The 24,985-nt window shown below is 45.5% G+C and overlaps 1 protein-coding gene across 1 annotated transcript in view; it reads right to left on the reverse strand.

The window, feature by feature from the left end:
* The window catches only part of LOC147620131 (uncharacterized), a 74,844-nt gene that overhangs the window by 28,113 nt on the left and 21,746 nt on the right, over nt 1–24,985 (reverse strand). Inside the window, exons 4-12 of the mRNA XM_086772324.1 lie at nt 24,388–24,894; nt 24,015–24,272; nt 22,822–22,890; nt 21,485–21,670; nt 21,304–21,355; nt 20,828–21,193; nt 20,578–20,688; nt 20,261–20,452; nt 19,808–20,086 (exon numbers count right to left, since the gene is read on the reverse strand). Coding sequence (XP_086628450.1) covers nt 19,808–20,086; nt 20,261–20,452; nt 20,578–20,688; nt 20,828–21,193; nt 21,304–21,355; nt 21,485–21,670; nt 22,822–22,890; nt 24,015–24,272; nt 24,388–24,894 — 2,020 coding nt within the window. The remainder of the gene's footprint in view (nt 1–19,807; nt 20,087–20,260; nt 20,453–20,577; nt 20,689–20,827; nt 21,194–21,303; nt 21,356–21,484; nt 21,671–22,821; nt 22,891–24,014; nt 24,273–24,387; nt 24,895–24,985) is intronic.

Consider the following 24,985-nt stretch of genomic DNA (forward strand, 5'->3'; position numbering starts at 1 on the left):
CACACCAGAGCCCTCAAAGAGGTCTGCCACATGTAACAGGATTCCAGTGGGAATCAGCTTTCAGAGGGAGCACACGGAGTCCAAAGGGAATCAACTTTCAGTGGGAGCACACAGAGTGCAGGTAGAGCTAGAGGATCAGGAGGAGTGGCCATTCTATTCAGAACAGAGCTTCAGTCGAGGATCAGCATTATCAGCAGAGACACACAGGCCCGTTTTATGTGGGTGAGATTTCAGCTGACAGAGGCCAGGACTATGTACATTGCTGTGTGTGTTTTTCCACCAGACACCTCACATTATGCCACGAATACAGAGGAGATAGAGGATGGAGAGGAGGTGGAGGAGGTGGAGGAGACTGGAGGAGCTACCTCACCATACAGTGTGCTCTCAGATGAGATTACATAGAACCTTAGACTGGGAGAGGTCTTACTAGTGGGAGACTTCAATGCCAGGACCAGGAGCAGACAGTGCACTACATATGATTTCGAGGGAGATCTCATACAGCTACCTACTCTAGAGGACGAGGACTCTGGATCACGGAGGGTGTCTGCAAATACTAAGCCAGTCAAATACTATGGATGGAAGCTTCTGGACTTAGGATCATGCCAATGTCTCCTCATCTATAACGGGATGGAGAGATGGCCACAGTCAGGCGGACTTACATGCTTTTCGTATGGAGGTGGAAGTAGCACAGTGAATTACATCCTAGGCTCCCGGGAGACAGCTCCGCTCATACATGATTTCTCAATACCCCCCATACCCATCAGAGCTGATCACACATACTTATCTTTCACCATGATAGCCACCCCCCGTTACCCCACATTAGCACCCACCTCCGCCCATCACACCACTGTCCACTTCACTCATGACTGTGATCACATATATCAGGATACCTTTTACCATGGTCTACTTGACATCCCGCGGCACCTCTGGAGATACTCACATCACAGTTGACTGATCTACTCCACTCCTATGCCATTGCCAGCTTCCCTCATACCACCCATACCCCCTCTAAAGCTAAAGTAGGGATGATGCCCCAAAATGGTTGGTACGGCGACGAGTGTCGTCGTGAGACTCACACTCACCTCAAACGATAGAAAGAATTAGGGGAGATCTCTGAGCGTGAAGCTCAAAGATTAAACCAAGCTCCGACTCGTCGGAAGAGGAGGAAACACGAAATCGAACAATTCTGGGAGTTGTACCAACTATTCTTGAGCATTAACTCGAAAGAGGCTTGGAGGCAATTTCATGAGCCACAACCACCCACACCCATCACTGATCCGACCACCTAGCATGATTATACAAATTCCCTCTACCATGTATCAGATCAGCCCCCGTTACCCTCTCCACCCAATCCTCGACCCACCACCTCTACTCTTTTCACTTCGAGTATGGTAGAGAAAGCTCTTAAGAGGCTACATCATGGGAGATCTGCAGATCATACAGGGATACGAGGGGAGCACTTCTCTTATGCCTCTACCACTATAGCTCCTTTCCTTGCACATCTCTTCAACAGGGCACTTGTAGAGGGCTTCCCACACACATGGAGCATGAATATCATTACCCCCATTCACAAATCAGGTGACCCGATGGACCCCGAGAACTACAGGACTCTCATGGTTGACCATATTATGGCCAAGATAGATGGATCAGTACTTGAGACAGCGCTCGGTTCTCTAGCCGAGAGCCACTTGGCAAAATTCCCTACAGGGTTAGGTTTGCGAACCAAGAATTGTAAATAAGACTGAGATGTATGGAAGAAGAAAGGGCGAGGTAGTAAGTATGATCTAAACTTCTTCACTGCAAAAACAAGAGACAACTCTTCTTTTTCCATTTCACCATACCTCTCCTCAACATCAGTGAGTTGTCGACTTGCATAATACACCGGTTGCATGCGTCCTTGCTTCCCCTTTTGTAAGAGTATAGCTCCCACGGAATGTGATGAGACACTTGGATTCACATAAAAGTCCTCCCCCCACCTAGGAGGCTGCACAATTGGACTCTAGCTCATGCATTTCTTAAGCAAACAAGAAGAGGGTCTTCGTGCTCCAGGACAGGCTGGGTTCCACAGTAACTTTTGCACACTGGATCATATCTTCAACTTGAGGAGCCTGATTGAGCAAGCCAAGTCATGAGAGCAGAGACTCTATTGTTGTTTTGTGGATTTCCACAAAGCATTCGACACAGTGTCACGGGACCGGCTCCTACAGAGATTGCAGACTCTTGGGGTGCCTTCAGCTATGATCTAGGGGATCATTGCTTTACATGAGAGGGTGATGGGATGAGCCAAATGCCCAGGTGGTCTGTCAGAGGAGATGCATAGCACTATGGGGGTGAAGCACGGCTGCCCACTCTCCCCAACCCTCTTTGGTATGTACATAGATGAGGGCACGGACTTCATAGACAGAGGAGGAGGGAGTGGTGCATCACTCTCAGGGGTTTTCGTCACTTTATTACTCTATGTAGATGACATCATTCTAATATCTAACTCGCAAGAGGGACAGCAGCGCCACATGGACGCCTTAGATGATTTTTGTACACAGAGAGGCCTTTCAATGAACCTTGGGAAAACCAAGGTTATGATCTTTCACACTTCCAGACGGGTTATGAAAGATACAATGATCACATATAGAGGCAGCCAGGTGGAGGTGACAGAATCATATGTATACTTGGGTATTACCTTCACTGGTAATGGGAGTCATTTCTCCATGAGACAGGCATCACAGGACAGGCTCACCGAGGTTATGCTTCCCTTGCATTGATGGAACGACAGTGTCATAAGGCTCACTTCCAAGAACCTCACACCAAAGGATGGCTATTTCACACCTTAGTCACCCCAACTATGATGTATGCAGCACCGGTATGGGCCCCTAATCTCTCTACATATGATTGGCGTCGCATGGAGAGACCGCAGGTCCTCATGATCTCTAGGATGATTCACGGCAAAGCATCAATACCACATGAGATCGTCAGAGCAGAGCTTGCAGTGCCCCCCATGATGGCAGAGGCTCTATTTCAAACGATAGCCTACATCAGATGCATCAAAGGCATGGATCCAGAGAGACTACCCCGCTTTGCCATGGAGTCCTCACAGAGTATTGCCACAGAGGGCCATCACCCGTCATGGTATGCTGCAGTAGCTGAGTGGTTCTCAGCACATGGGCTCAACATGGATAGATTACCGCCCTTCCAGTATGATGATGACTCCCCATAGTTTACACTCTCCCGAGAGGAGAGGAATAGAGGGAGAAAAACAATGGCCCTAGAATACTAGTGTACCTTTTTTGTATGTAGATATTTGGGCACACTTTGGCCAAGTAAACTTTGCATGTAGCTTTCCCGTTCATTTACGCACATTTTCTTGTCTTGACATACTCAGGAGCAAGATATCTAGAAGTAGTTAAAAGTTAATCTAAGTAAGAGGATGGATTTTTGAGATGCCTAGGCTATATGGATGTACACACGTCTCAGGCGATGAGGGTGACTATTGGTCAAATCAGAGTTTCCTCTCACACTCTACAAACCCCTCCCCTTGTATCATCTACCTTCCAACGAGGGCTCACACTACACAGAGCCTCAGAGATAAGAGCTGCAAGGAGACCGCGACTACCCGGACATAGACCACCACTACTCCATCAGGCCCAGTCTGCCCAGATCCAAGCACGATACCGCAGAGCTATGGAGGAGAGAGTCCACAGGCGCACAACAGTTGTGAGAGTCCTCCTTGCTCCATGCCCCATGTATGATGTACTACACCCCACCATCTCCGCTGGGTGGAATTAGTAGTATACCACCTATCATGATTGTACATCTATAGCATGCTAGACAGTGACTGCATAGTGAGCTGCATATGACTAGGATTAGCTTTTCATTTCACTTTTTCTTTCCATGATACTCAGGACATGGACTTGTTGTATACAAATTTGTCTCATATGCCAATCTCGCCTTCCATAAACATTTTTTCTTTCTTTCTTTTCTACGCTTCTTTGTGTCATCATTGTGACTGCATAGTGAGCTGTATATGACTAGGATTAGCTTTTCATTTCAGTTTTTCTTTCCATGATACTCAAGACATGGACTTGTTGTATATAGATTTGTCTCATAGGCCAATCTGGCCTTCCATAAACGTTTTTTCTTTCTTTCTTTTCTACGCTTCTTTGTGTCATCATTGCCTTAATCTTTGTTGCTTAGCGTTAATCTTCATTAGTTAGCTTCCACATAAGTATGCATGTTACAAGAGATTTATGTTGAGAAATGTTATGTGCACAGTGTGTATCTACCGTGTGCTACACGCATGCAAGACTAGTTTCGAGGCTTGGGGAAGCTTGGAACTAGGCTGATTGACGAGCTGAGTTAGGGAAATACTAATGGGCGGGCACCCAAGTATGGATGGGCGGGCGCCCAAGTGTGGACGCCCGATGACCGGCCAAGAGCCTATAAAAGGGTGGCCAAGGTTAGTTATTGATATAGAGAGTCTCGCGAGTTTGTGAGAGCTCTATGGTCTTGGAGCCTGGATCTAGTGCAGACGTGCACCTACTTTGTGCAGCCGAGGTCGACAGCAGTCTCGAGGCCCGCGAGGGCAGCTTCATGGCGGTATGGGACGTCGCGAGGAGGAGATTGGTCAGTACGTCAACCTAGTTAGCTCAGCTCGTGGCTCGGTGGGGACAGCCAAGACTGTGGGCTCGCCCACGGCTGTCATGGTTGGGAGGTGAGTCAGGCCTGCACCCCCCTTGTTTGTTTGTTCGTTTGTTTGCAGGATTTGAGTTTCGAACCAAGATCGATCACGAGGGGATCCGTGGGGATTTGACAGTGGTATCAGAGCATACCTCGTGAACGAACAAATCGGTAGGTAGAGAAGATGAGGTCGAAGAACGGTATATGTTAAAAAAGCTTGCTGTTTTTCTGTGCATACTGCACATTTTAGAATAGTATGTGTTTTTTCTTCATCAAAGACACCCATGTTGATGGGAGATGGTAGTCTAAGTAGGGTTGATTGCTTTGCAAAGAAGAGGTATGTTTGTGTGTGCAGTCATACGCATGAACTGCAGGGAGAGAAACAGAAAAAAAACGCATGTTTGCTTTTCGTTGTTTTTTAGCGAACGAGAGAGAGAGAGAGAGGGTCGCCGGCTCCGCTGCACGTATACAGGCACTGGTCTGCAGGCTGGCAAGTGCAGTCGGCCAAGTATGCGCATGCGCACATGAACGTGTGCAAGACCAGTGCTCAGGCGACGCGTAGTCAGGCGGCTAGTTCAGCGTAGCGCAGCGCAGGCGATTATGCCTAGGCGCAGGCAGCCACGCTTGTGCGCAAGTGTGCAGCGCGAACAGGCAGGCTGGCGCAGGCAGGTAGCCACGGTCACCGGCGCGAAGACAACGCCGACAGGACACGCAGGCGCCGGCGGCAGGCGACATCAGCAGCTGGCGACGGCAACTCCAACCGGCAGCTAATCAGGGCACCAGCAGCTCACCGACGAGCTAATCCAGGAGGGAAGCGAAAAAAAAAAACACAATGAAAGCATTCGGTTTTTTTTAGTGCTTTCGTTTTTTTTTTTAGTTTAAAATTTATTTTTTTTTTAGGGTTTAAAAGTCCTCTCCTCTCCAAGGTTTCAAGGTGTTTATTTTTTTTTTTTAAGAGTTTAGAATATATATATATCCATATATATATATATATGGATATATATATATATATATATATATATATATTGGAAAGTGGCTGGAGCATTGGTTAACCCAAAAGGTAATACGAGAAACTCGTAATGGCCATACCTAGTCTGAAAGGCGGTTCTTTCGACATGCCTTTCATTAAAATGTATCTGGTGATAACCAGTACGTAAATCTATCTTCGGGAAATATTTCGCTCTTGCTAACCGGTCAATCAGGTCATCTGATCTAGGGAGAGGATAACGGTTCTTAATGGTCAGCTTGTTCAATCTCTTGTAATCTATACACATTCTCCAAGTATTGTCCTTCTTTCTCCTAAGCAACACAGGTGCACCCCAAGGTGATTTACTCGAACGGATCTGACCCATCCTCAAATAATCTGCGAGTTGCTTAGCCAACTCACCCTCCTCCGCTTGGCTCATCCTATAAGGTGGAATACTGACAAGATGAGCACCAGGGATCAAGTCAATACGATGATCTACTGCCCGTTCAGGTGGTAAACCCGATGGCAGTTCCTTAGGAAATACATCTTGAAATGAATTAAGTATCTTCTCTAATTCTTTGCTTTCAAACACACTTAATTCATTTACATCCATGGAAGGGATGAGAAAAGAAGAAAGTGGAATCAATACACAATGGAAAGCGGTATACAAAGAAGAATCCATTATATTTCCAAAATCAATTGTATTTACAAGAGGTCCCTGAGAGGAATGGATACAATCACCTAAAATACTATACTTGGTGTCCCTATGCTGAAAAGAAAAAATATGACTAGACCAATCTATCTGGACGTCAAGAGTCTTAAACCACTCAATCCCTAATAACAAGTCTCCATTTTCCAGATGCATAACATAGCATTCTAGAGTATCTTTGTAGTCCTGAATCTGGATTAAAAGCATCTCCACCTTGCGATCCCAAACTTGCCTTCCCGTAGGTAGGCGTGCCTCATAGGTATGGTCGCTGAGTGTCGTATCAAGACTCAATTTCTGCACAAGTTTGTAGTTAACAAAGTTATGCGAACTGCCAGGGTCTAAAAGAATGTGAACTTTATGGCCATTCACTTCTCCATAAACTCGGAGAAGATCATGCATGCCAAATACCTTAGAATTGAACAGACAATCAGAACAAGTACTAGGGCGAGAAAGTACAGTAACTGACTTACCTGTCAAAGACAACTGGTTAGCTGCTTTTGGCTTTGGTCCTACGTTTGACTTGGTACCCTTTTGTTTCGGGCACTCATTACACACGTGTCCTTTTTCTTCGCAGATAAAACAACGTCCTTCCTTCTTGAGCTTCAAAGCCCTAAGAAGTCGTTTCTTCTTTGCTGGTGTCGAACTGGAATTCTTCGAAGATTGGTTCGAAGACTTTCCCTCTGTCGTGTTAGCCATAGGTGCGGAGAACTTTCGTTTATACTTGTTCCCCTGCTCGGTAACGGGTTTTGACTTGGAAGAGACCATCGTATCATCATAGATACGAGCTGAATGGATGGCCTCGTCCAATGTTTTACATTTGTTATTTTTAACCTGTAATCGGTACGAGTCGGGTAAACCACCTACGAAAAACCCCAACAAAGTAGTGAGATCCATCTTTGTAGCTTTCATCTGCAAGTCACGAAACTTTTGGAGGTAGACCTCATAAGTGAGGTGCTGCGAGGTCATGGTCAAAGCTGAAAACCGGGCAACAACATCGTAATCATCCTCTTTCTTGAGGAATTCTTTCTTGAAAACGTCTTCAAATTGTGCCCAAGTCGTTGGCTTAGGGTTGAGTTCCTTCCACCAAAGCAAAGCTTTGCCGGACAGGAAACCTGCTGCTAATTGGATCTTCTTTCCATCATCATATGGATGAAACTGAAAGTGAACTTGCCACTTATGTAGCCACGTGTCCACGATCTCCTTGGTTCACTGCTTTTGCTCGCCCCCAAACGGTTCCGGGGTAATGACCTAAAGCAAAAGCCAAGGTATCCATGCCCGAGAAAGTAGAGAGGGTAGTGGTCAATAGAGCGATGGAGTTCTGCAAAGCTTGCATCTGAGCTGCGATTTGTGTCTAACGTTCCGTCGAAGAAGCTTCGAGAGCTACTTTGAACTCTTGGAAATCTGATTTTGACACAAAATCGTCAAAAAGATCGGCATCGGTACCTTCCGTAGCCGGCAAGCCTTCGCGTTCCACGAGGGGCTCCAACTCTGATTCTTGGGTCGACATCTTGAAGAGGGTACGTGCAGAGGAAATTCGATTTTTGCACAATAGAAGTGCGAGCGAACTTGAGAGCTTGAGAGCTTGAAAACTTGAGAACTTGAGAGATGTGGGACAAGAAGCCCACTTGAGGGGGTTTATAAAGGTTTCCCAAAAGCCAAAAAATCTCGAAAAGCTAGGCTTAGCTTTTGCTTTGCTTTTGTGTTTTTTTTTTCTTATATATATATATATATATTCGAAAGTCTTAAAAAAATTAAACACTTTTAAACCTTGGAGAAGAGAGGACTTTTAAACCTTTTATAAAAAAAAATTAAACTCCAAAAAAAAAAACAAAAGCTTTAAAAAAAACGTGCTTTCCTTGTTTTTTTTTTCTCCTCCTGGATTCGCCCGTCGGTGAGCTGCCGGCGCATGCTTTTCCTCCGGCGGATGCTGACGTCGCCTGAAGTGACTGCCGGCGCCTTCACGCGTGCATCACCCATGTGGCTGTTGCCTGCGCTTTTGCGCCTCGCCAGCCTGTTACGTTACCTGCACTGGGCCGTCTACCAACATAGAGCTGGCCGCCTGCCTGGCTAGAGCGCTTGCGTAGGCCTGGGCTGGGCAACAGGCCGCCTTGCCTGGCCTGGGCACCAGCCCGCCTGGCCTAGCCTAGGCGCCTACGTGGCTTGGCTGCCTGGCCGCCTGGCTTGGCAGGCCTAAGGTGCCTTCAGCCGACTGTAGCCCAACGTCAGCAACATCCGTCAGCTCACAAACACGCCAGCCTGCAGCGCCTCTTCTCACAACCGATCTCTCTCTCACTCTCTCTCTCGTTCGTTCAACGAAAAGCAACATGCTTCGCTTTTTTTTTTTCCTGTTTCTCTCCCTGCAGTTTATGCGACTGCACAACAAGACTTCTCTTCCTTGCAAAAGCAATCAACCCTACTTAGACTACCACCTCCCATCAACATGGGTTTCTTTGATGAAGGAAAACACATACTATTCTGAAATCTGCAGTATGCACAGAAAAAACAGCAAGCTTTTAAGACATACCGTTCTTCGACCTCTTCTTCTCTACCTACCGACTTGCCCGTTCACGAGGTATGCTCTGATACCACTGTCAAATCCCCACGGATCCCCTCGTGATCGATACTCGAATCCTGCAAATAAACGAACAAACAAACAAGCAAGGGGGTGCAGGCCTGACTCACCTCCCAACCATGACAGCCGTGGGCGAGCCCACAGTCTTGGCTGTCCCCACCCAGCCACGAGCTAAGCTAACTAGGATGACGTACCAACCAATCTCCTCCTCGCGACGTCCCATACCGCCACGAAGCTGCCCTCACAGGCCTCGAGACTGCTGTCAGCCTCGGCTGCACAAAGCAGGTCACTAGATCCAGGCTCCAAGACCATAGAGCCTGGAAACTTGTTTTTGAGAAGTTGGAAACAACTTTGAATTTGAGTTTCTCTGATCATCCTCAATCTGATGGCCAGACTGAAAGAGCGAATCAGATTTTGGAGGATATGCTTCGAGCATATGTATCCAAAAGACAGAGTTCATGGGAGGATTATCTTCCTATGTTAGAATTTGCATATAGCAGTACTAAGCATACGAGTACAGGATTTAGTCCTTTCATGCTTATGTATGGTTTTCAACCAAGATCACCTGTTACAGTAGGATTCTCAGGATTTCAGCATGATGCAGCTCGTAATTTTTTGCAAGATATGCAGGAAATGTTACAAGTTGCAAAGAAATCTATTAGAAGTGCTCAAGACCGAGACAGGTTTTATTCTAATAGACATCGTTCACCTAGAGAGTTCTCTGAAGGAACGATGGTGTATTTGCGAGTTCCGAAAGATTCCAAGACATTACGGACAGGTAGATCTCTGAAATTATCCCCTAGATACTGTGGACCATTTCGTGTTACACGACGGATTGGTTCAGTTGCATATGAATTGGATTTACCTTCTGAAGTGAAAGTTCATCCTGTATTTCATGTCAATAGACTTAAGGAAGTACTGGGTGGAGCAGATCAGTTAGTTACTCCTCAAGAAATTATAGATGTCGAGGACATGACATTTGTTCCGCACGAACCTGAAAAGATTCTTGGATTTCGTGAACGACGATTGCGTAATACGCTTATCACGGAATACAAGATCAAGTGGAAGGATTGTGTTGAGGAGGACGCTACATGGGAGACATTGACTACTCTTCAGAGAGATTACCCTAGCTTTTTAGTGAGCTCAGGAGTGAGCTCTTAGAGGAAGGGGAGTATGTCATGTGCACAGTGTGTATCTACCGTGTGCTACACGCATGCAAGACTAGTTTCGAGGCTTGGGGAAGCTTGGAACTACGCAGGCTGATTGACGAGCTGAGTTAGGGAAATACTAACGGGCGGGCACCCAAGTATGGACGGGCAGGCGCCCAAGTGTGGACGCCCGATGACCGGCCAAGAGCCTATAAAAGGGTGGCCAAGGTTAGTTATTGATATAGAGAGTCTCGCGAGTTTGTGAGAGCTCTATGGTCTTGGAGCCTGGATCTAGTGCAAACGTGCACCTGCTTTGTGCAGCCGAGGCCGACAGCAGTCTCGAGGCCCGCGAGAGCAGCTTTGTGGCGGTATGGGACGTCGCGAGGAGGAGATTGGTCGGTACGTCAACCTAGTTAGCTCAGCTCGTGGCTCGGTGGGGACAGCCAAGACTGTGGGCTCGCCCACGGCTGTCATGGTTGGGAGGTGAGTCATGCCTGCACCCCCCTTGTTGTTTGCTTGTTCGTTTGTTTGCAGGATTCGAGTTTCGAACCAAGATCGATCACGAGGGGATCCGTGGGGATTTGACAAGAAACCACCAGCACATTGAAGCTTGCTTGAAAAGGAGTGAGGAAGTAGGACAAAAGGATAAGAAGCTGAAATTACAAGGAAAATCGAGTTAGTTGTGAAACTGTTGAGCTTTTTGGAGCATCAGTCACTTTACAACAATCGAACAAGGGATAATTTATTGCCATCTGCCAAAGGCCAGAATGTATAATGTGTATAAGATCTGGTAGAAGAACATATCTAGAGCATCCCATGAGGGCTGGTATCAAATGTAAACAAAACAAACAAAAAAAGTCTACGCTGCTATCCTTAGGCTCCAGATATTCTCTATAAAAGCATAGGAGCCTCGAGTCTTGGAAAACACAATGATTTCATCAAAGAAAGTGCCTACATGTTTTGAATCTTCGAACGAGCGACTAGACCTCCCCCAACTGTGTGCCTGCCTTCGCCATCGCCAGCCCAGCTTCCCTCGGCCGCAACCTCGCACTGCCGCCTTTCCTCTCACCATCCCCTCTTCTGCCTAGTGTTCATCAGCCTTCACCATCGCCTGCACCCTACTTCTCTTCCACCTGGTATCGCCTCCTGTCCTAGCCCTCCCTTCATGAGCCCCGTCCCTTTGCGCCCACCCTGCCTTTGCCGGCCTCCTGCCCGCCTCCTCTTCCTCTGTTTTCGCCCTTTCGCCCCCCTGTGCAGCCCTCCAGCTCGTGTGCCACCGCATCCTGTCCCCTCCTTTGCGGCCCTCATCCTGCCTCAGACTTCCTTCTTCGCCTTCCACCTACTCCTTTTTCCGCCTCAGCCCCTCGCACAAGGTCATGTGCACAATGTGTATCTACCGTGTGCTATACGCATGCAAGACTAGTTTCGAGGCTTGGGGAAGCTTGGAACTAGGCAGGCTGATTGACGAGCTGAGTTAGGGAAATACTAACGGGCGGGCACCCAAGTATGGACGGGCAGGCGGCCAAGTGTGGACGACCGATGACCGGCCAAGAGCCTATAAAAGGGTGGCCAAGGTTAGTTATGTATTATAGAGAGTCTCGCGAGTTTGTGAGAGCTCTATGGTCTTGGAGCCTGGATCTAGTGCAGACGTGCACCTGCTTTGTGCGACCGAGGCCAACAGCAGTCTCGAGGCCCGCGAGGGCAGCTTCGTGGCGGTATGGGACGTCGCGAGGAGGAGATTGGTCGGTACGTTATCCTAGTTAGCTCAGCTCATGGCTCGGTGGGGACAGCCAAGACTGTGGGCTTGCCCACGGCTGTCATGGTTGGGAGGTGAGTCAGGCCTGCACCGCCTTGCTTGTTTGTTTGTTCGTTTGTTTGCAGGATTCGAGTTTCGAACCAAGATCGATCACAGGGGATCCGTGGGGATTTGACAGTGGTATCAGAGCATACCTCGTGAACGAGCAAGTCGGTAGGTATAGAAGAAGAGTTCGAAGAACGGTATGTGTTAAAAAGCTTGCTGTTTTTTCTGTGCATACTGCAGATTTCAGAATAGTATGTGTTTTCCTTCATCAAAGAAACACATGTTGATTGGGGGGATGGTAGTTAAGTAGGGTTGATTGCTTTGCAAAGAAGAGGCATGTTTGTTGTGCATACACATAAACTGCAGAGAGAGAAAACAAAATGAAAAGCATGATGTTTTTTGGTTGAACGCGTAAGAGAGAGATATCGTGAGAGAAAGCCGGTTGCACTGCTGGCTGGTTATTGAGGTAGGCGCAGGCATGGGCTAAGGTATGCGCAGGCATGGACTACCAGCAGCTACAGGCGGCCAGGCCTACGTAGCAAGGCGGTGAGCAGGCTGGCGGGCGCCTAGGCCTATGCAGCCGGCCCAGGCCAAGCCAGGCCGGCGCCCAGTCCACGCAAGGCAGGGGCCCACGTGGCCTTATGGGCACGCTTACACGGGCTGTCCGCAGGCGCAGGCTGGCGAGCAGGGGCCGGTTTTCAGCATCCGACGGCAAGCGTGCAGGCGACGGCAAGAAAGCAGCCGGCAGCATGGCAACGTCAGCTCCACCGGCGGGCTAATCCAGGCGCCGGCAGCTCACCGACGGGCTAATTCAGGAGGAGGAAAAAAAAAACTAAGGAAAGCTTACGTTTTTATTAGCTTTTGGTTTTTTTTGGAGTTTAAAATTTTTAAGTTTTCAAACCACCCTCCTCTAAGGTTTCCAAGGTGTTTTTTTTTTTTTAAGAGAATATATATATCCATATATATATATATATATATGGATATATATATATATATATTCAAAAAAAAAACAAACACAAAAGCTAAAGCAAAAGCTAAGCCTAGCTTTTCGAGATTTTTTGGCTTTTGGGAAACCTTTATAAGCCCCTCAAGTGGGCTTCTTGCTATACATCTCTCAAGTTCTCAAGTTTTCAAGCTCTCAAGCTCTCAAGTTCGCTCGCACTTCTATTGTGCAAAAATCGAATTTCCTCTGCACGTACCATCTTCAAGATGTCGACCCAAGAATCAGAGTCGGAGCCCCTAGTGGAACGCGAAGGCTTGCCGGCTATGGAAGGTACCGATGCCGATCTTTTTGACGATTTTGTGTCAAAATCAGATTTCCAAGAGTTCAAAGTAGCTCTCGATGCTTCTTCGACGGAACGTCAGGCGCAAATCGCAGCCCAGATGCAAGATTTGCAGAACTCCATCGCTCTATTGACCACTACCCTCTCTACTTTCTCGGGTATGGATACCTTGGCTTCAGCTTTAGGCCCCAACATTACTCCGGAACCGTTAGGGGGCGAGCAAAAGCAGCAAACCAAGGAGATCGTGGACACGTGGCTACATAAGTGGCAAGTTCACTTTCAGTTTCATCCATATGATGATGGAAAAAGGATCCAGTTAGCAGCAGGTTTCCTGTCCGGCAAAGCTTTGCTTTGGTGGAAGGAATTCAACCCTAAGCCAGCGACTTGGGCACAATTTGAAGATATCTTCAAGAAAGAATTCCTCAAGAAAGAGGATGATTACGATGTTGTTGCCCGGTTTTCAGCTTTGACCATGACCTCGCAGCAACTCACTTATGAGGTCTACCTCCAGAAGTTCCGTGACTTGCAGATGAAAGCTACAAAGATGGATCCCACTACTCTTTTGGGGTTTTTCGTAGCTAATTTACCAGACTCGTACCGTTTACAGGTTAAAAATAACAAATGTAAAACATTGGACGAGGCCATTCATTCAGCTTGTATCTATGATGATACGATGGTCTCTTCCAAGTCGAAACCCGTTACCGAGCAGGGGAACAGGCATAAAAGAAAGTTCTCCGCACGTATGGCTAACCCGACTGAAGGCAAGTCTTCGGACCAACCTTCGAAGAATTCAAGTTTGACACCAGCGAACAAGAAACGACTCCTTAGGGCTTTAGAGCTCAAGAAGGAAGGACGTTGTTTTATCTGCCAAGAAAAAGGACACATGCGTAACGAGTGCCCGAAGCAAAAGGGTACCAAGTCAAAACCCAAGCCAAAGGCAGCTAACCAGTTGTCTTTGACAGGTAAGTCAATTAATGTACTTTCTCGCCCTAGTACTTGTTATGATTGTCTGTTCAATTCTAAGGTATTTGGCTTGCATGATCTTCTCCGAGTTTATGGACAAGTGAATGGCCATAAAATTCACATTCTTTTAGACCCTGGCAGTTCGCATAACTTTGTTAACTACAAACTTGTGCAGAAATTGAGTCTTGATACGACACTCAACGACCATACCTATGAGGTACGCCTACCCGCGGGAAGGCAAGTTTGGGATCGCAAGGTGAAGATGCTTCCAATCCAGATTCAGGACTACAAAGATACTCTGGAATGCTATGTTATGCATCTGGAAAATGTAGACTTGTTATTAGGGATTGAGTGGTTCAAGACTCTTGACGTCCAGATAGATTGGTCTAGTCATATTTTTTCTTTTCAGCATAGGGACACCAAGTATAGTATTTTAGGTGATTGTATCCATCCCTCTCAGGGACCTCTTGTAAATACAATTGATTTTGGAAATATAATGGATTCTTCTTTGTATACCGCTTTCCATTGTGTATTGATTCCACTTTCTTCTTTTCTCATCCCTTCCATGGATGTAAATGAATTAAGTGTGTTTGAAAGCAAAGAATTACAGAAGATACTTGATTCGTTTCAAGATGTATTTCCTAAGGAATTGCCATCGGGTTTACCACCTGAACGAGCAGTAGATCATCGTATTGACTTGATCCCTGGTGCTCATCCTGTCAGTATTCTACCTTATAGGATGAGCCAAGCTGAGGAAGATGAGTTGGCTAAACAACTCGAAGATTATTTGAGGATGGGCCAGATCCGTCCAAGTAAATCACCTTGGGGTGCACCTGTGTTGCTTAGGAGAAAGAAGGACAATACTTGGAGAATGTGTAGATTACAAGAGATTGAACAAGCTAACCATTAGGAACCGTTTTCCTCTCCCTAGATCAAATGACCTGATTGACCGGTTAGCAAGAGCGAAATATTTCACGAAGATAGATTTACGTACTGGCTATCACCAGATACATCTTAATGAAAGGCATGTCAAAAGAGTATGGCCATTACGAGTTTCTCGTATTACCTTTTGGGTTAACCAATGCTCCAGCCACTTTCCAGTAAATGATGAACGATCTTTTTCGTAAACATTTGGAAAAATTTGTGGTGGTGTTCCTGGATGATGTTTTGATCTATAGTCATACTCTTCAGGATCATGTCAGACACCTCACGATTGTCTTATCTATTTTAAGACAGAATCGACTATATGCTAAATTGAGTAAATGTGAGTTCTTTATGACCGACATCATTTACTTGGGACACAAGATCACTAGAGATGGATTAAGCATTGACTATGACCGAGTTCAGAAGGTTTTCGACTGGCCTATACCACGAAAGGTGAAACAACTTCATTCTTTTCTCGGTTTTGTAGTTTGTCTTCGGAAATCTGTACGGGAGTACTCTCAGCTCACACTACCGATGACCGACTTATTGAAAGGTCGTGGACGTAAGTCAAATCAGCCTATCACTTGGAATAACGATTTGGATATGGCCTTCAGACTTTTGAAAGATAAAGTCAAGGAAGCACCTATCTTAGCATTACCTGATCCTAGTCGGCCTTATGTTCTTGAAACTGATGCCAGTGACTATGCTATCGGGGCTGCTTTATTTCAAGATGGTAGACCGGTTGCTTTTGAAAGTAAAAAGCTAGACGACACTCAATCTCGTTGGCCAACCCTTGAGAAGGAGCTTTATGCTGTGATTCATGCTCTCAAGGTTTGGAGACATTATTTATATGGCTCCAAGTTTGTGATATTGACTGATCATCAGTCAATCAAGTATGTGTGTGATGCGGATGCTTTGAGAGGCAGGAAAGCTCGTTGGGCAGAGTTAATGCAAGATTTTGATTTTGAGATCCGTTATCGGAAAGGGTCCATGAATAGTATTGCAGATGCGCTTAGTCGGACTAGAGAGATGAATTCTTTGTTGTTCACTGAGATTTCTACTGACTTATTTCAGTCATTGAGAGGGTTTTGCAGGACTGATAGTTATTTTGGTCCATTTTGGCAGAAGATCCAGGACGGGAGCTCATTGATTGACCAAGACTCGATGACTGAGCAGTCTACTATTCAGGCTGCAGGAGACCAGTGGATGATTCGGAATGGTTTGCTATTCCGTAATGACAAAATTTGTGTACCACAGATCCCGAACATTAGGTCCAAGATTCTTAAGGAGTGTCACGATGCCCCTTCTGCTGGACACCCTGGGGTACACAAGACACTATCATTAGTGAAACACATTTTTTATTGGCCGAAGATGAAAGGGTATGTAGAAGATTATGTTCTCAAGTGTCAAATTTGTCAGGCAAATAAAGCTGAACGCTTTAGACAGGCTGGGTTGTTGCATCCTTTGCAAATCCCAGGTAATAAATGGGAAAGTATTTCCATGGATTTTATTACCGGATTGCCAAGAACACATCAAGGCCACGATTCTATTTGGGTTGTGGTAGATCGCTTGACAAAAATGGCTAGATTTTTACCGACCCGAAAGACTATTACAGCTACGCAATTAGCTCGGCATTTTATCGAGCAATTGTTCAGACTGTACGGATTACCGCAGGACATAGTCAGTGATAGGGACTCTAAGTTTACGAGTGATTTTTGGAAACTTGTTTTTGAGAAGTTGGAAAAAACTTTGAATTTGAGTTCCTCTGAACATCCTCAATCTGATGGCCAGACTGAAAGAGTGAATCAGATTTTGGAGGATATGCTTCGAGCATATGTATCCAAAAGATAGAGTTCATGGGAGGATTATCTTCCTATGTTAGAATTTGCTTATAACAGTACTAAGCATACGAGTACAGGGTTTAGTCCTTTCATGCTTATGTATGGTTTTCAACCAAGATCACCTGTTACAGTAGGATTCTCAGGACTTCAGCATGATGCAGCACGTAATTTTTTGCAAGATATGCATGAAATGTTACAAGTTGCGAAGGAATCTATTAGAAGTGCTCAAGACCGAGACAGGTTTTATTCTAATAGACATCATTCACCCAGAGAGTTCTCTGAAGGAACGATGGTGTATTTGCGAGTTCCGAAAGATTCCGAGACTTTACGGGGACCGGTAGATCTCCGAAATTATCCCCTAGATACTGTGGACCATTTCGTATTACACGACGGATTGGTTCAGTTACATATGTTTTGGATTTGCCTTCTCATGTGAAAGTTCATCCTGTATTTCATGTCATTAGACTTAAGGAAGTACTGGGTGGAGCACATTAGTTAGTTACTCCTCAAGAAATTATAGATGTCAAGGACATGACATTTGTTCCGCACGAACCTGAAAAGATTCTTGGATTTCGTGAACGAAGATTGCGTAATACGCTTATCACGGAATACAAGATCAAGTGGACGGATCGTGTTGAGGAGGACGCTACATGGGAGACATTGACTACTCTTCAGAGAGATTACCCTAGCTTTTTAGTGAGCTCAGGAGTGAGCTCTTAGAGGAAGGGGAGTATGTCATGTGCACAATGTGTATCTACCGTGTGCTATACGCATGCAAGACTAGTTTCGAGGCTTGGGGAAGCTTGGAACTAGGCAGGCTGATTGACGAGCTGAGTTAGGGAAATACTAACGGGCGGGCACCCAAGTATGGACGGGCAGGCGGCCAAGTGTGGACGCCCGATGACCGGCCAAGAGCCTATAAAAGGGTGGCCAAGGTTAGTTATGTATTATAGAGAGTCTCGCGAGTTTGTGAGAGCTCTATGGTCTTGGAGCCTGGATCTAGTGCAGACGTGCACCTGCTTTGTGCAGCCGAGGCCGACAGCAGTCTCGAGGCCCGCGAGGGCAGCTTCGTGGCGGTATGGGACGTCACGAGGAGGAGATTGGTCGGTACGTCATCCTAGTTAGCTCAGCTCGTGGCTCGGTGGGGACAGCCAAGACTGCGGGCTTGCCCACGGCTGTCATGGTTGGGAGGTGAGTCAGGCCTGCACCCCCTTGCTTGTTTGTTTGTTCGTTTGTTTGCAGGATTCGAGTTTCGAACCAAGATCGATCACGAGCGGATCCGTGGGGATTTGACACACAGCCTGCCAGGCTGTGCACCATCGCCCCCTTCCTTTCGTCTTACCATTTGCCCCCCCACCCCCCCCCCCCCCAAAAAAAAAAATGGTCAGGTGTTTTCAGCATTCGGGGTTAGTTTATCTGTGCCAAGTTTCAGCATTCTCTAGTCTTGTACCCCCAGGAGGACTCCATTGTCATCCCTCTTTCTCCTTTTCCGAGGAAGACCTCCAGCTCCTCGCTTCAACAGTTGCCTCTTTGAAAGCCTACACCTTGGTATGCAAGATTTTGGGTAGCCACCCGGCACGCGGACAGTTCAGGGATCTGTTACACACAAGCCTTCTCGGCGCACCTGGAAAGATCACAGACATTCATCCTCTTGAGTTCAGCTTCGGACAGAGTCATGCAACTGAGCCCCGTCGCACTGCGTACGGCGCAAGCCTTCTTTGCAAGGTGGCAGCACGGCTTTCACCTGGTGTCCGATCCTTTGGCTGGCGTCTCAAGCTTTCCTGTGACAATCTGCTTTCTAGGTCTCAAGAAGGAATACCTTCCTCTCCTCCCAGTGATAGGTGGGGCTATCAGGAGGGTGATGGAATCCCTCCCAAAACCATTGCTTCGGTTCTTGCACGGACAACTAGGATTCCATCCTTTCGTATCTATATCACCTCCCCAGACTCAGTGCCTCACATCATTTCGCTCCCTAGACTGCAGGGAGACTCGATTTTGCAGAGAGTTGAGTACTCTAGCCAATGTTTCATCTGTCACCAGATGGGACACCTAACTAGAGTCTGCCCTCACCGACAGTCCAGGAGGCTGCCTCCAATTCCCCCCCCAGTTCAGGTCCCCCACAGGGTGGGTGGGCAGGACTCAGGTCCCCACATACCTAAGCACCAAGCCTCGGCTTAGGCCAGTGCAAGAGAGTGGCAAACCATTGGCCCAAGGCGGGACCACCGGCCCACGTCGAGAGCCAAGCAGCGTCGGCAGGCGCGCCAAGCTGGTAGAATCCAAGAGGATATGGTTTTGTCAGAGAACCGTTTTGAGCATTCAGAGAACCGTTTTGAGCATTTATCTCAACAGCCCCCTGACAGTGATGGGCCATCCGCAGCCCCCTTGAGGAACCTGCCCCTGGCCCCCCCTTCTGGAGACTGTTACTTCGAATAAGGGAGTTCAAAAAGTTTAGGATATTTCAGACGTGATTTTTACTTGATTAAAAAGCAAAGTGAAAAAAAACAGGAGTACACCTGGACATAATTCAATGTCTCAATGCAATGCTACAGATGGAGAAAGAAAAGAAAGAAAGAAAGAAAGTCATATTAACGTCCACGGAATGCCTTGAAGGCATATGGGACCAAAAACCGGTACCTTACAGTCATTACAATCCACTTCGGGGTTAGGCACAAGCAAAAGATTAATGAAAACCCTAGGATGATAAACAACTAACAGGAAACAGACATTTCCTAGCCAGCCGTTTCCATCACAGACATCAGTCATTTCTGATCCATGTAACCACGGAGGGCAACGTTTCCTAAATGTATGCATTAATTATGGCTGCAATCATACAAAAACTCTTCATCACAAAAGCAATGAAGCATAACAGTACAACCTGCCTGGAAAAAAAAATTGGCATGGCAAAAACTGAGCCAAAAAAGCACATACTCTTGAGTTGAGGCGGCCACTGTCAACATCCCTAGACATAGCTGCAATGATGGATTTGTATAAACCTTCTCCCACATTATTGATTCCATGCTTAAAAGCGAACCCCAAGGCTTCATCTGCATCCCCAAGAGAGAGTGCAGCAATAACAGCTTGAATGTCATCAACACCAGGGCAGGATTTTCCAGAGAGAGCAAACTTGGTGCTCAACTTGTGCAGTACATAGTCCGTTACCACAGAGAAAAGATTGGCTTTTGCTTCCACAGACTTTGCCCTGGCATACTGTAAACACAATGGACACATATCAGCCTATTCCAATCAATTTAGCACTTGGATGTAACATTCACTTGCATGCAAAAGTCTAGTTCTTTCACCCTTGGCTAAACATTGCATGAAAGGCTTTTAAAGACAAGCCCCAAACAAGCTGATCCCAGTATAGAGCAAGAAATATTAAACCTCCACACAGATAAACTCGATGCCCCCTAAAAGCTCCAGCTGTTCCATGTCAAAGACAGCTTTTCTCCCTGCCCCACCGTCCAGAGGCCCTGCTACCTTATACAGTAGGTTTGACAAGATGCACACCAATGTACAATGGAGTTCATCTGCCCATGCATTTTCCCAGCTTATATTCAAAAGAATTTTGAGTACCTGTTACAACAATAACCTTCTATGTTAAGTCCATCTTCTCAGGATGCTCAAAACTTGCCCTTCCTGAGGTTTCGAGCCTGATAAGTAATCCTGCTTATGAACAAAAACAAAATTACCAGGCTCACCCTTATATCAATACCACACAACCGTTGCCTTTGTACTCTGCCACGGTCACAAACAAAGTAGAGTAAGCAGCTCAAAGCAGCCACCCACACTCCCTCTTCTATTTCTCTCGTCTGCAAAAAAAGGTGTGTGACTTGACTTTAAACAAGGTGACACTGTTCAATACCCACATTTCATGAAGCTATAACTTGCTTACAAATGTAACAAACAAATTCCATAAGATGTCAGCAGACAGAGACGAGCATACTGCACCTGAACAAGGAACAGCAGCATCTCAAACAGTATCTGCAGCATCCATACTTCGAATAAGTTAACTGCTTCAGGAGTCCCACTATCAACCTTGTTTACAGGGGCTTTAGAAGTACCACTCTCTTCTTGAGGTCTCATTAGCTCAAACTTTTCCTCAGCCCGGAAGGCCTCTTCCAAATTGAGGCCCCTTTTTGAAGACAAGAAAGGCGCTACACTTCCTAAATGAGAAGATGCCTCCATTGCTTCTTCCTCCAACTCAGATTGCTCTTCCATTTGCATTGGTTCCAGCAAATGTGCATGGATACCAAGGTTCAAAAGCAAATCAAAAGAACGAATTCTGACTGCTACAGTAGGTGAGCTTAGCATACCCTGCAATGTGCAAAATACACCCACGGATCCCCATCTATTATTAGGCATGTGATCACCCTTCAGTGTGTTCAAGTTCTATGCCATAACTGACCATGGGAATCAGATCGTACCTCTAGCATGGAAAAAGTAAGTGGAGACGCGGTACGTGGGTCTGCCATGTACCTATGATATGATAGAAAGAACATAGTAACTTGGGAGATGTGTTCCTCATACAAAAGCAAACCGAGAAAATACAAAGAAAATACCACATAATCTTGCGACCCCCTTAGATTTTCAGCAGTGAAATCTTACATGTCAATTATTAGTTTGATAAGAACACTTCCAGCAACATCTGCAGTCTCAACTGAGAGTCTGCCAGACTGGACAGCTGGTAATAATGGGACCGCTCCAGGGGTATTGATCACAGCTCCCTCAACACAGAAGGCAGAGATAACTTCTTCAATTTCAGCATTGCTCAAACGAAGAGGCTGTTGCTCACTGTCAGGACAAGCACATAAAATTACAATCAGACCTTCACAGCAAAGACTTGGTATAAAAGATCAACTCAGCCTACACAGGTGATCAAAGCCAAAACAAAAAGGTTGTATTTCACTCACTAGTACATTATACCAAAAGAGGTTTGTACAATAAAAGAAGACCAAAATAATGCAACTTTCTTCTTATCTGTTTTTACACTACAAACTAGTAGCCTCCTAAGTTACTAGCAGGAGCTCTACCTTGTCATGTACTCTCCCATGTATCCACATGATCATTATGATGCTGAGATAGACAGACAGCTAGACTCTCTTTGAATTATTTAGTCTTTTATTCTTTTCCATGGTTCGGTATTCCATGAACTTATCATACTACTTTTGGTCTCATACACCCATTGGGTCTTTTCAAGACATTAAAAATACTTTCTTTTATATTTTCTTTCACTCTCTCGTCACACCCAAACCACTCACATCTCAGTCGTCATCGTGTTTTTATAAAGGCAATAGATGATGCCCTATGCATCTCCTACTACAATACTCACACATTGTATCATCATTGGTCTCATGGACCGTTTCAGCTGCGAAGACGTGAATAAGCCTCCAAAGATCCTCTTGTCAATAAAGAATTTCTCCAGCGGCAGCATTTGACAATATGGACAGGTAAAATGTATCCAACTAAAAGCACTAAACTTCACACATATCAAGCCACCCACCACAGTACTCACACATATTGTCTGATCATTGATCTCACGATCCATTTCAACGCCACCCAAGATGTTAAGAAACATCTCTCTCTTCCAATCCTCGAGTTGTCGAGAAATATGCATTGCATGCTTCCTATATCTTGTGCACACATAATTTTGTTGATGCCAGTGAAATAATTTTATCGATGCCACCGAGTGTAAGCCTCCTGGATAATATTTACTCCTCTGTGGAGCCCACCCTTTTACACTCGTGGTGTAATGCACCCAAAATGGTAAGAAGTGTCTTAAGTATATTGAAAATTACATTATTACTTGCACAAAGAATAAAGTCTTTCAAAAGGTGGATCTCACATAATATCATGTGCATAACATGGCAACAAAGTCTCAAAGTGACTAGTTTTTTTAAATAGTTTTTCATAGAGGTAGTGTAATGCATTGCATGACATCATACCTGTAATGCTTATATTGGAAAAGAGGGCGAGGTCGTCTTCTCCATGTGCTTTTAGGAACATCAGAATCCCTGATCAAAAAACATCCAGTGTGAGTTGATCACAAGAAAATCTTGCAGATTTAGAACTTGGCAGGTTTGAATTTTAGTGAAGAACAATAAAACCCCTTGACAGGACATCATGTCCATCTCACCGATCCTTAGTGAAATTCAAATGCTGTTTCCAACATGTGCATGTCTTACATGCACAACCAGTCGGTTGCCTTTACAGACAGAAGTTAGCATGATATGAATCCTCCATATCCTGAGCATTGAAAAGGCCACTAGATCTGAATAAAATGTCACCGACTACAGAGAACACACCTTGGCACCAAAATAAAGAAAACAGCTATAGAGGCAGAAACCAGATGATGCGGTGGCTGCCTGCAACCCTGTACTGACTATCCAGACAGTTGTACAGAAATCCCTACAAGCATGGCAGCTATTCAGAGAACTACAATCTTTTTTTCAAAAAGCAACAGAAATTTCGTGAAGTGGCCCCCTAAGCTCTATGCAATGGATCTTCAAATTTTTCCTTTGAATTATCCCATTCACATGACATGTCCCACTGTACGGCCATTGCATGTTCACACTAAAGTTGCCGTCTGTTCACATTCACCACTCCAACTATCTGGTGTAAGCCAGACTCCTCCCAGAGCCTTTATGTCATTGTCTGTACTTTATGAGGACAATTGAAGGGGGGATATGTTATGTACCCAAGTATAAGGAAGAAATCACATGATGGCAAATCATACCATCCACTTTGAATATCTAGATATGGAGGGCTTGGCATGAAGCACCTCAGGGTAGCTGAAGGGCTTATCAGCCTCCTGTGTTTGTTATGTCATATAAATGTACCTCAAGGGCTTGTTTACCTTATAATTTCTTTCTGTTAATAATTACTATAAGCATGATCATGCCTGTGAAGACATACAATCATATTGCATCCTTTCTATATTAATAATGAATCTTTTCCAGCTTCCAGTTTTGAAAGCCTCTCCCCAGCCAAAAAGGAACCAAGCACAAGGCAAAGACCCTTAACATGAGGAGGTACAAGTGCCTTCATTTGATATCACAGACTCATAAACGAGAATGGCCAGAAAAGAAATCATATAAGTCGAATACTTAATGTCTAGAATAAACAGTTAAATACATACCAAACCTGATGTGACTTCTGGCGTTTCAAAGTAGCAATTGCTCGGAGATGAGATCGTGTGGAGCCGCTGTCCGTGATAGTTGTCACTTTAGATGGTTGTAATAATTGATCACTGATGCTGTCAAAGTTGGGCTTTTTCTCCCCTGGCTTACCATGCTGTCTCTGAACCTTAAAATCATTACCTTTCAAAAAAAGTGCTCCTGCTCCCATGTCCGCAAACTCATACAGTCGTTTGACTTGTGGCCTTGCAATGCCCCCGCTGCCTTCCACATCAAGGTGTAGAATTAAAGTTAGATTCCAAAGAATGAATTTGTACTATCAAGCATACAGAATGGAATATATAAACCAATGCATTATAAAATACTACTCCACACCTGTCTGTCATAACTGGTGAGGGTGTCCAACATTGCTGTCTTTTTCCACCCATCCAGCGCCATTTCAAGACATCAGTTGCAATGAAATTCTCATTTTCTTCTAGACCATGCATTATTGCTGACTTTGCTGGGTCTTTATCATCAGATGACCCTCGATTGCCCGAGGGCCCATATGGAGCATGGAATGACCTGCTCCGTTTTGAGTGAACATTGGATATTTCTGCAATTCGTGTGGATTGCAACAGGTTACTTGGCAAATGACGAGCCACAAGAGCACGCACATAAGTCAACGACTTCACAAGGGCTCCAGAGGCAAAAGCAGCTTTTGTTGCCCCTTGGGATAGTGGACTCGTGTATGTGCTTCCAGTCTGTCTAAAGCTGGCAGGCTCATTAGCTACTTGTAGGAATGGAGAGGACATGGATGCTTTATTAGCAGAACTGCACTCAGCAATAAGAATGGCACAGAAGGTGTCCACTTGTTGTAGCATTGCATGCTTTGGCACATATCTGCCACAAAACATTTCAAATTAGATGAACTGCAAAGCTATTGTGCAATTGCTACCATGATGCAATTGCAATAAATATAGCATGATAAGAT

Source organism: Cibotium barometz, chromosome 32, assembly GCF_041138505.1.
Source record: "Cibotium barometz isolate CiBa-2024 chromosome 32, ASM4113850v1, whole genome shotgun sequence".
Taxonomy (NCBI): domain Eukaryota; kingdom Viridiplantae; phylum Streptophyta; class Polypodiopsida; order Cyatheales; family Cibotiaceae; genus Cibotium; species Cibotium barometz.